The sequence below is a fragment of the Melitaea cinxia genome, chromosome 18 (assembly GCF_905220565.1).
Source record: "Melitaea cinxia chromosome 18, ilMelCinx1.1, whole genome shotgun sequence".
Taxonomy (NCBI): Eukaryota; Metazoa; Arthropoda; class Insecta; order Lepidoptera; family Nymphalidae; genus Melitaea; species Melitaea cinxia.
Window position 1 is genome coordinate 8676232 of NC_059411.1, and position 12924 is coordinate 8689155.

Here is a 12924-nt window from a genome sequence, read left to right on the forward strand (position 1 = left end):
GATTACCCTTCAGTGCGTTAAAAACTAGGTTACTTTATTTAATCAGATTGAATTTTCCTTCGTTGTCAATATTTAAAATTTGTCGAGTGCTGATTGATGAGATAAACGGTTTTCATTGCTTTTGAGTACCTGCTGGTTGTTGAAACAGAACCGAACAGTTAACATTTAATTCTTATTCTAAGGATAGATATCCTTGATTTTAACTAAAGTTATCCATAAACGTTTTTTTCACTTGGCAAATGAAAGAAACGAGAAAGAAGAATACGTGAAGCAAAAACTTTGTACCCCTTTTTATGAAAATTGCGCGGATGGAATAGTATGAAATTTCGCAAAATTATAGTTTATATAGAGAAGGAGTGTTAAATTCTAATATTTTTTTGTAAACTATACATAAAAAAATACATAAAATCAATAGAAAAAAAACATTAGACACACTACTGAGGTGATATGCGACCTCCGCGCCATGTATACGATCTCCGTAGTATTGTTAAAACCAAACGTGTCAACTGTCATACTTTGTTATTTATTATTATTAATTTAAGTCATATTATATTTGTCTAGTAGAATTCTTTCAGTTAAATAAAACCAATATTCCTCTTGGTTTCTCGTTTATTATGCTACAATTTATTTAACTGAAAATGCCTGACGAAAAACTAAGCATGTCTTCGCTGTCGAGATATCTGCGACCCGATAAGTTTGACATCGAGCCTGATGTCGCGGACGCTGATGAAAAATGGGTACACTGGAAATCGACATTTGAAAGCTTCTTAGCAGAAGAGATTACCGACGATGTACCAGACTCCCTTAAGCATAAACTGCTAGTTAATCACTTATCGGCATCGATTTATAAGCATATCAAAACATGCTCCACTTATAAAGATTCGATGAAAGTTCTAGAAGACATCTATGTCAAACCGAAAAATACTATTCTAGCTCGACACGTTCTCTTCAACTGCAAGCAACGAGCCGACGAAACGATCTCTGACTATATTAGAGCTCTCCGACTTTCCGCGAAAGATTGTAAATTCGAAGACGTCATAGCTCAGGAGCATGAAGACCAAGCAATTCGTAGTGCTCTCATATCCGGCTTACTATCACGAAGGATTCGCGAACGGTTACTAGAAAACTCAAAACTCACTCTCTCAGAAGCACTTAATCAAGCCGTAGCTCTGGAAACGGCAGAGAAGGATGCAGTTGCTATTGGTATCAGTTCTACGCAGCTTACCGCCATATCGCAAAGTACTTCACGGGACAAGGAATCCGAAAATCTAGCAGCAGCTCCATCGTCACGAACTTTTCAAGCCGCCCCGACTACGCCATCTCCGGCTAAACCCTGCTTTTTTTGCGGCGGGAGTCTTCATCCAAGGTTCAGATGTCCAGCCAACAAAGCCACCTGCAAAAAGTGCTCAAAGAAAGGACACTTTGCAAGCGTCTGTAGATCGGGCAATATCAACTTGAACTCCACGACAGTTGAAGATCCTACGACCTCTAACAACAACCAGTTCTACAGTGGAGCTATTTCTGCTGCCTCTCCTTTGAGCCTTAGGAGTGCGACCATTCCAATCATGGTCAACGAATACAAGGCTGATGCACTCGTCGATACAGGAAGTTCGGTCAGCTTTATTAATGCTAGTGTTGCTCGCATAATGAAACTACGCAAAAAACCCTGCAAGCAGACAGTCAATCTCGCTTCTCTCAATCAAGTTTCCTTTGTCGAAGGCGTCTGCTTTGCTACCATTACAATGAATAAGCATACTTACAAACAAACGCCTCTTCTAGTTGTCGACAACCTCTGTGCTGACGTCATCGTCGGCCATGACTTGCTTAAACATCACTCGAGCATTCATTTTAATTTTGGTGGGTCTGGTGAACCTTTAGAGATATGCAACGTGTTACGAGCTTCGGTGCCGCCAGCCTCCATATTTACAAATCTGTCGCCGAACATTCGACCGATCGCCGTGAGAAGCCGGCGCTACAGTAAGGAAGATGAGGACTTCATAAAGGAAGAAGTGTCTAAATTACTTGAGGACGGGGTCATTGAAACAAGTATTTCCCCCTGGAGAGCCCAAGTCCTCGTAGCGGGAGGAGGGGTTCATCGAAAACGACTTGTCATTGATTTCTCCATGACCATAAACAAATTCACCGATCTGGATGCCTTCCCCTTGCCAAACATAGAATCAGTCGTGAACAAAGTATCAAAATTCAAAGTGTTCAGTCAAATCGACTTAAAGAGCGCATACCATCAAATACCCATCTTAGAAAATGAAAAGATATATACTGCTTTCGAAGCATGCAGCAAATTGTACCAGTTTACACGCATTCCATTTGGCGTGACTAATGGCGTTGCGGCTTTCCAACGTACTCTGGACTTCATCATAACAGAAGAGAGACTAGAAGGAACGTTCGCCTACTTAGACGATGTAACCGTATGCGGCAAAGATCAAAGGGATCATGACCACAATTTAAAACGCTTTATGGACGCCGCTAATAAATATCATTTAACTATAAACGAACGGAAGAGTGTTTTCAATAAGACTAAAATCAATTTGCTTGGATATACTGTTGAAAATAATACTATCAGTCCTGACCCGGAAAGACTAAAACCTCTTCTAGAGCTTCCCGCTCCAACTAAAACTAGTGAACTAAAACGAGTCCTAGGGATGCTTGCTCATTACGCTAAATGGATTGCGCGTTTCTCAGAAAAAATAAAGCCACTTACATGCGTGACAACTTTCCCGTTGACACCTGAAGCGCTCAAGTGTTTTGAAGAACTCAAGCAAGATATCAAGGCAGCCGCTCTAGTAGCCATTAATGATGATGAAATGTTTACAGTCGAAACAGACGCTTCGGAATTCGCGTTAGGGGCTACTCTGACTCAACATGGAAGACCAGTTGCCTTTTTCTCTCGGACATTAAATAACTCGGAATGCAAACAATCCTCAATCGAAAAAGAGGCTTGTGCGATAGTAGAGAGCCTAAAAAAATGGAGACACTACCTGATCGGCAGACATTTTCTTCTTATAACTGACCAACAATCGGTGGCCTTCATGTTCAATCAAGATCATAACAGTAAAATAAAAAATGAGAAGATCCAACGTTGGCGATTAGAACTGTCTTGCTTCAAATACGATATAGTTTATAGACCAGGCACTGAAAACGCTGTTGCGGACGCTCTATCTCGCGTATGCGCTTACATGAATATAAACAAGTTGAAAGAACTACATAACGCACTCTGCCACCCGGGAGTAACTAGAATGTATCACTGGGTAAGATCTAAAAACTTGCCTTACTCGGCTAATGATGTGAAGGAGATGACCGCCTCGTGCCCTACCTGCGCCGAAATAAAACCGAGATTTCTAAAGGTCAAGGGTCAATTGATAAAAGCTACGTCACCGTTTGAACGGATCAACATAGATTTTAAAGGACCACTACCATCTAAAACAGCCAACAAGTATATACTTACAATTATTGATGAGTACAGTCGATTTCCTTTTGCTTACCCATGCAAGGATATGACCTCAGCCACCGTTATTACTTGCCTCAAAGATCTTTTTCTAACATTTGGCCAACCTCTCTACATTCATAGTGATAGAGGGTCGTCATTCATGTCCGAAGAGTTCAAATCATTTCTACGACAGTCAAATATAGCCTCGTCCAGAACGACGCCCTATAACCCCCAGGGTAATGGCCAAGTGGAGCGATTAAACGGAACGCTCTGGCGAACTATTCAACTCAGCCTTCGGTCAAAGGGATTATCGGTGGAAAATTGGGAAGTAGTTCTGAAGGACGCATTGCATTGTGTCCGCTCCCTCCTGTGTACGGCAACAAACGCTACCCCGCACGAAAAACTTTTCACATACCCGAGAAGATCCCCGAACGGAGATTCACTGCCATCTTGGCTCACACCGGGACCAATCTTACTTAAAAAGAACGTCCGTTCTTCAAAAACGGACCCTCTTGTCGAGGAAGCCGAGCTCTTAGAGACCAATCCCTACTACTCTCTCATAAGACGGGATAATGGCGAAACCTCAACGGTATCAAACCGTCAATTGGCTCCTTTCCCCAGTATCACTGATAATAGCAGCGACGATAACTTTGAAATGGCCTCCGAAGATGATAATCCCAGGTTTCTATCTGAAAATAACTCCACACCTCCACCTGAAAATATCGCTCCTTCGTCACCGCCTCGTGTAGGAGAGCCGTCGACGACTTCGCCAGTTCTTCGGACTGGACTCCCCAGGAGATCTGATAGGACGCGAAAGTTACCCTCCTATCTAGCGGACTTTGTGGTTGATGGGAATGAGAGTGAAAACTGAACCGGGGGAGAATGAGGTGATATGCGACCTCCGCGCCATGTATACGATCTCCGTAGTATTGTTAAAACCAAACGTGTCAACTGTCATACTTTGTTATTTATTATTATTAATTTAAGTCATATTATATTTGTCTAGTAGAATTCTTTCAGTTAAATAAAACCAATATTCCTCTTGGTTTCTCGTTTATTATGCTACAACTACCACGTATTTGACACCCACACGAATATATACTCTTATGTTTATTATTATAGAAGTACTAGCTGACTCAGCAAACGTTGTCTTGCCGCTAAACGCTATTTAAATATAGGTGTTGGTGGTAGAAGGGTGAAAATTTAGGGTTTTATACATACAAAATACATTTTTCAACGCCAAATCATAATAAAATAAATAATAAATAATTTATCTAAACATTAAAAAAATAGGGGTAGACTACCCTTGACATTTAGGGGGATGAAAAATAGATGTTGTTCGATTCTCAGACCTACCCAATATGCACACAAAATTTCATGAGAATCGATCAAGCCATTTTGTAGGAGTTTAACTACAAACACCGCGATACGAGAATTTTATATATAGAAGTATCTGAAAGTCTGCGACCAAAATGTATGGAATTGTTCGTCTGCGTTAGTGGGTGCTCGCTTGCGGTAGTATTTAAACTCGATATTAAATATTAATACGATTTAATGAATAAGTAAAATTAAGGTACATAAATGTGTGTTTGTACAATCGTCAACGATTATGAAGTAAAATGAATAAATAATATGAAACAGTAGCTACTTTAAAATAGGTAATAAATAGGTCGGTTTATTTTTATGACTATATAAATTATTTTTTATGTCTGCTCATCCCCAAAGGGTAAGAAACGTGACGATTAATACCTTAAGTATCTACTGGTGTAGATTTAAATAGTTCGGAAATTAAATGAGTAAGAACTTTTGATTAAAGAAGTGATTTTAAAAAATATATGAAATAATAGTTATTAATAGGGAAATAATTGGAACGAACTTACAATAACGCCACCCGATATCTTTACTATATTATGCACTTCAAATTTCAAGGTAGGTGCAAGGTCGTATCCAATCCAGCATAGGTAACTTTCCGTTGCGAACACGCCACGTCGATTCGCTCGTTTCCTTTATTCCAAATCTTTATGAATATGCACTGATTTTTTGTTTAAAGCTTCGGCTCGATGAACCAAAGTTTGCGAGTCTTTGACAACAGAACCTTAATAATGTTCGATCTTATAATTTAAACTAGCTGTGCCCGCGGCTTCGCCCGCGTTGAAATTAGTGTGTCACAAAGTTTTCCCGGCAAACTTCCAGTGAAGCTCTCATCAAGCTTAGCCGTTCCGTAAACCTTCCTCTTGCCAATGGTGGAGCCCTCTCTCCAATGGTGAAACCGTATGAAAATCCGTTCAGTAGATTTTGAGCGAATCGATCACATACACTTTTGGGGACTTTGTTTTATAATACACTAACTGTTCCCCGCGACTACGTCCGCGTGGTTATGAAGATATGCATTAATATTAAGATGTTTAACGCAAATTATTTTTTTATTTCAGTCACTTGAAATGCTTATCAAACTGAGTAATTTTTTAAAAGGCACAATTTAGTATAATTTAACAGTTATTTTTATAAAACTTCTCTATACACCACATTTTTAGTTTTATTTTCAGACTGTATATGTTTCATACAAACTATCAACTCTAATTAAACCCCCTTAGCTTTGGAATCTGAACGACGTCTGCTAACTATAATCTACCTCCCTGCCAAATTTTATCTTTGTCTGACCTGGATGGATAGACCATCCAGCGGTTTTTGAGTTCTTGTGATAAATGAGTTAGTGACCTTTCTCTTTTATATATATAGATTAAGATGCATTATTTAGACACCTCCTCACCATCTAAAGAGCGTACATTTTAAATTTCAAGTCTCTTACTTCAAAAACATAGGACTTTCATACAAATTTCCAAACCCAGGTTTATTCCCTTAGGGGTTGAGTTTTGTAAAATCCGTTCTTAGCGGATGTCTACGCCCTATAAGGAACCTACCTGCCAAATTTCAACTTTGTAGGTGTTATAATTTCGGAGATTTCGTGATGAGTGAGTGACCTTTCGCTTTTATATATATTATATTATAGATTATAGATTATAGATTATAGATATTATATATAAAAGCGAAAAGATTAATTATAGTCGAATTTCGACCATTGGATGACCACTAGTTATAAATGTAAGATACTATACTGAAAATTGAGTATATATAGTAATGATAGGTTGCTGAAAATTTCGCTACCAAAAATAAACAAGGTTATTAGTTACGTGCCTGTAAAACAGTCAAGATTTGACAAAGATCGTATTACTTATTTACTTAGACATTGTAGACAGAGAAAGAGAGAGCTAAAAAAGCGATCACCCATGTTATAAGGAAATATGTATCTATACAAATAGAAATACCCACAAGCAGAGATCAAACTTGTTGACGCTAATAGAGAGACCTCTGTACCCCAGTGGTTGTCTTAAAAGGTTAATTGTCTAACTAATACCACTGAACTAATAACTAAAACCGCAAGGCACAGCTAGTATTTTATATCAATAATAATTACTACGCTACAGCCTGTAATATCCCACTACTGGGCATAGGCCTCTTTCCCCATGTAGGAGAAGGATCAGAGCTTAATCCACCACGCTGCTCCAATGAGGATTGGCGGATATACATACCCCTACTATGAGTAACGATCGCTATCAGGTGTACATGATAACAACCGGGACCGACGGCTTAACGTGCTCTCCGAGGCACGGTGGGGAGACCCACAAGGACTGCTCAAACACCCAGACCACGGCAAACACCTGTATGGCCAATACAAATGTTTGTCATGTGCGGGGATCGAACCCGCAACCGCCAGCGCAACAGGTACATGGCTGTAACCGTTGCGCCAACGCGGCGTCAAATTACTACAACAATAACAAATTGTTCTCTTTATTTTATTCAATTTGATAAATGTATCACGAGTCGAGTTTAGTCAAGAAAAGCACTTTGTCAATACTCAAATACGAATGAAATAAGGCCAAAAGAGAGTCATGAGATACGGGCGGCGGCTGTCACATCTGACGAGGGTGCAGTGAACTGCCCAAATTAGAATTCGACGTGACAGATGACAATATAAAGGAGTTATCATAATTTTCAAAATTGCCGATATCATAACGGAGGGGATTAGGGATTAATTAAGATCAATTTATACCCTCTTCGTGTCTTTTAATTATAAAAAAAAGTTGATCGTGATTTTTAATTGATTTGTTAATTTTATTTATATTAATATTAATATCAATCATTACAGCCTATCGTAGTCCACTGCTGAACATAGACCTCCACAAGTTCGCACCAAAAACGGTGTGAACTCACGTGTGTTACCCATAGTCACTACGCTGGGCAGGCGGGTTGGTGACCGCAGGGCTGGCTTTATCGCACCGAAGACGCTGCGTCTTCGGCCTGTGTATTTCAAAGCCAGCAGTTGGATGGTTATCCCGACATCGGTCGGCTTTTTAAGTTCCAAGGTGATAGTGGAACTGTGTTATCCCTTAGTTGCCCCTTACGACACCCACGGGAAGAGAGGGGGTGGCTATATTCTTTACTGCCGTAACCACACAGCAGATACGAATAAATATAAAACATTATCCGACTGAGAAATATTACAGAGAACTATTAATTATATACAAATAAGAATATTCAGGTGTTAGCCTACATTCCTTTTCATAGATAGTTGTACTAAGAATTTAAGAATTATTAGAGACAATAATTCTTAAATTTTTTTAATTTTTTTTTTAATAATATTATACTTATTAAATCTTTATATTATGTAATATTTGTCGTTTTAGTCGTTATTAGTATATTTAGACTAATTTGTAAAGAGCTAAAAACAACACTGGCAAAACTTATTTAGTAAGCTAATGTTTGTCACCAGATAGATCAGACCAGGTAAAAACTAGTTGAGATACTATCAGTAACTTTTTTTACATGTATATACTAAAAAAATGTAATTTCAATACTACGAGTATTTACAGAAAATATTTTTATTTGTACAGTCAAGATTATTTCTAATAGAATAGCAAAAGTTGCGAGTTATTCGATTCTAATTGTATTGTTATTGTTTTAGGTTTCACAAAAATCAAACCGTGGAGTGCGGAGTCTTCAAGAGACTTTCTTTGTGTTTGTTTCATGAAAAAATTGAAGAGAAATGCTAATATCACACGGTAATAGCACTTTTTCAAGCTTGAGAAGAAATGTTTACTTTGCTTTGTCACTGTAAGATGATTTTGAAAATGTTTTAATAAGATATAGTACTTCTTTACAGAACAAGTTCATCTGTTGGGATCGATGGAGAAGCTTCACTAAGAAAATCACACAATTTAAGTAAGTTTACCTTATTTTTTAAACGCTAATTTTTATCTAATTTAATACTTTAATGTTATTATTTTTAATTGCTATAATTAATAAAACAGACGCAATTAATATAATTAATAACACATATACAATAAATATGAAATGATACAAAAGGGCCTCCACAATTTTTCCAAAATTTTGACGTGAACTTGTGGAGGCCTATGTCCGGTAGTGGACTGCGAAAGGCTGATGTGATGAAAATGTGATAATGTGAGCACTTTCTTAGCACAGTACCAAACTAGGGATATCTTCTTTCCAACAAAAAAAGAATTATCAAAATCGGTTCATAAACGACGGAGCTATCCCCGAAAATACATAGAAAAAATATACAGTCGAATTGAGTAACCTCCTCCTTTTTTCGAAGTCGGTTAAAAAGAAACAAAAAATACTATTTTAGGCAAATCACTTCTAACATATCGAAATTAAATTGAAATAAATAAATTAATTGGCAATTATCTAATCGTTACAGCATATAATAACTTAAAATGTTTAACCCTTAATCGGGCAAAGGGAACTATTTTCCCACCCTGTCAATCTAGCTAAATTCCCGAATATTTTTGAATTGGCAACCTTTCAAATTAATTTTTTTATACAAATACAATCTTAGATAATTACAGAATTATTTTACTGACAACCCCAGCTTTTCGAATGTCAAGTGTCAATGTCAGAATCAAATTAACGTCACATTTGAAAAATTCGCGCGATTTTCACACAGTGGAGACATAAATCTGCAAAGTTTCTTCAAAAAAGATTCTGGTAAGTAGATATTTGATTTTTTATGTACTAATTTATTATATTCTATGTAACGTTGTTATGATATTCAATGCAAAAATGCAGTGTTTGTGTGGTTTTGATTACTTTGAAATTTATTCTTGTAAGTGGGAAAATAGTTCCCTTTGTCCGCTCCTGAACTGTATATTACGTCAATATATATAAAAAGTGGGGATTTATTTTTGTAGACTTTTTTTATTTTTGTCAATTACTTAATTTCGTTTTTTTTTTTTTTTAAATTGTTGTATTCCATTGTTTTAGATCATGTCTTTTAAAAGACAGAAAATTAATGATAAAGCTCTTGAAAATATATTAGAAAATCTTTCTGATTTATCGGACATCGATACTTCTGATGATGACGATATTTATGGCGATTGCTTGATAAGTCCAACGGATTCATTTTACCGCACAAATTCAGAAGACTTAGTTGAAAGACGTTTAGAGGAAATATTTAGTAAACAAACTTCAGATCCCGTACCAAATGACACTTCAAACAAAACGGAGCTACCTGCATCCTCACTCGTAAAAAATTTACAAGGGCCTTCAACATTCAGCCAATGTACTCCTGTTTCTTCAGAACCACTTACTACATCATCTTTGCTTTTACCAACTGACCCAACAATAACAGCTTCTGTTCCACCACTTTGCTTTGCTACACCAACTTTAATTCCGCCGAATGAACCAATAGGACCAGTTTCTAACGATAAACCAACCCCTGCAAGACCTACTATTAGAATTGAGAGAATAGAAAGACTCAACAATAATCCTCGTGAATGGAAAATTGATAATCATATTCATAGCATTCCAGACTTTTCGAATAAAATTATACCCCAGTCAATTTATACTCACAAAACACAACCTATACAAATATTTAACAACTTCTTTCCGAGATATCTTATAGCAAAAATTGCCGAACAGACCAATAAATATGCAAACCAACAATCAAGCAGAAACTGGTCTGACGTAACAGACAATGATATGAGTGCTTATTTGGGTATATTAATTATGATGGGACTTAATCCATTACCAAATATGGAATATTACTGGTCGACTGATCCATTTTATAATAACCCTGAGATATCTAAAATATTTACACTAAAAAGGTTTAAGAAAATAACTGAAAATTTACATTTAAATGACAATTCTCTAGCGCCATCCAAAAACTCCCCGAACTATGACAAACTGTACAAACTAAGACCATTTATAGAAGAACTAAATGACATTTTTCAGAAACAAACAGCTAACTCAAGTATTCAGTCCATTGACGAAAGTATGGTGAAATTTAAGGGGCGATGCTCTTTAAAACAGTATATGCCGAAGAAACCGATTAAGCGCGGATTCAAAGTGTGGGCTAGATGCGATGCCGAAACTGGTTATCTTTACCAATTTGAGGTGTATACTGGAAAGGGTGATAACATGGAACATGAAGGCTTAGGATACAATGTTGTTTGGAAATTTAGTCAAAACTTACCAATAAACACGTTATTGGTGTTTGACAATTTTTTTACTGGAGTGAATTTACTTGATGATTTATATATGAAACATGTTTATGCAGTTGGAACAGTACGTACCAACCGGAAGGAACTACCAGACATAATTAAGAAGACTCAGACAAGAAATATACGCTTAGGGAAACACGAATTCGCAGCAGTAACTGCATCACCGGTATCTGCAATAAAATGGGTGGATACCCGAGAAGTATGTGTGCTCACCACAGCACACAATCCAAAGGATGTTGTCTTTATAAAAAGAACACAAAAAGATGGCACCAAAGCAGACGTCTTGTGTCCAAAAGCAATTGCAGATTATACGCGCTCTATGGGAGGTGTCGATCGTTTCGATCATTTCAGATCGTCATATCCCATAAGCCGCAAAAGTAGAAAATTTTGGATGAGATTATTTTTTTTCTTGTTTGATGCTGCCATAATAAATTCATACATAACGTACACAACTCTCCATAGAAATACGAGCGACTCCCATAAGGATTATAGGTAACGGTTGGCGCGAGGCCTTATCAATAACTATAGTGACACCAAAAGGGGTTCTATGGTATATAAAAATAAGAAAGGGGGAAATTTTGGTGTCCCGAATGAAATTCGACTCCAAAATGTGGGCGTGCATCTTCCCGAAAAAGGATCTACGTACAAAAGGTGCCGATTTTGCAGCACAAAAAATAAAGAAAAACGCACTAACATTTTGTGCTCCACATGCAAAGTGGCATTATGCCCGCAAGATTGTTTTAAGCAATTTCATTTAAGTGAATAAATATTTTGTTAATTATATATCGTTAAAAAAAGTATTTGGTCCTTTATTCGCATACTGACACTCCACCTCACCTCTCAGTAAAAAATTCTGTGCACATTTATTAACAAAAATAAATTCAAAAGTAAAGTCAGGGCAAATTACTAGTCTATTTAAATTTATGGACGTAATCGGGCAAAGGGAAATTATTTCCCACTTTGGTTGTCCATGAACAGGTAAAGGGAAATAATTTCCCACTCGTAAAACATCATATTTTTTCAGTTTCAGTAATTTAAATACTATTTTATGTACACTGATATCCAACACGACACAAAAACTTATACTTAAGCCATGAAAAATATTTTTTTTGGTTCTGCCCGATTAAGGGTTAATTAAATATTAAATAATATAGAAAACTTTGTCATTTTCATAATAAGGTAGTACTTATATTAATTTTATTTAATTATAAAAAGTCGACAAAAATCATCGTTTACACGCGTCATTTGAAAAGTAATCTCGAAATCTCGAAGTATCGAAGGATATTTGAAAGTCAGTGAAATGTGCCGAGTTTATTCAAGAATCCAAAAAGCAATCATTTCCATATCAACGTTTTCCTCATCTCGTATCGCTTGTCGTAGCGAGCAGATGAACGAGGCAGAGGTAGCAATTACATGTCGTCGAGCCGACGTTGTGATTAAACTTACATGCATGCGCATTAGCATGTCTTACTTTGTACTAACAGTGCAAAGGTCAAAATACTATAAAAATTATTATCCAGCAAATGGTTCGCAACTACATAGATACTTTCTGATTTACAATCATGCTAAGCATATGTTGATTATAGTTATGATTCGTAGTAAATTTTTATTTATATTTACAGCAATCAACATAAGAAGACTCAATTTTCAATAACTAATAAGGTTTAATGTTTATTAAGATATTTTTCTTTACTTTAGTTTAGCAAAATTATATAATTTTTGTTGGTTATTACAGTACACAAAATGAATATACAAAGTTAATTACATTACGTTTTTATGTTTTACCCCAATAAAATATTTAGTATAATGTATTATAACATCTGATATGCTAGTGAAAGATATTCTCTGATGTACCGATCTGTAGTTTGTGAGAAGATAAGAAATTTGTTTCTTGTAAAA

The 12924-nt window shown here is 36.6% G+C and overlaps 1 protein-coding gene across 1 annotated transcript; it reads left to right on the top strand.

Moving 5' to 3' along the window:
* The first annotated feature begins 638 nt into the window (after nucleotides 1-638).
* Nucleotides 639-4316, top strand: LOC123662518. Its single transcript, XM_045597361.1, has one exon. The coding sequence runs from the start codon at nucleotides 639-641 to the stop codon at nucleotides 4314-4316; it is 3678 nt and encodes a 1225-aa protein (XP_045453317.1).
* The last annotated feature ends 8608 nt before the right edge of the window (nucleotides 4317-12924 follow it).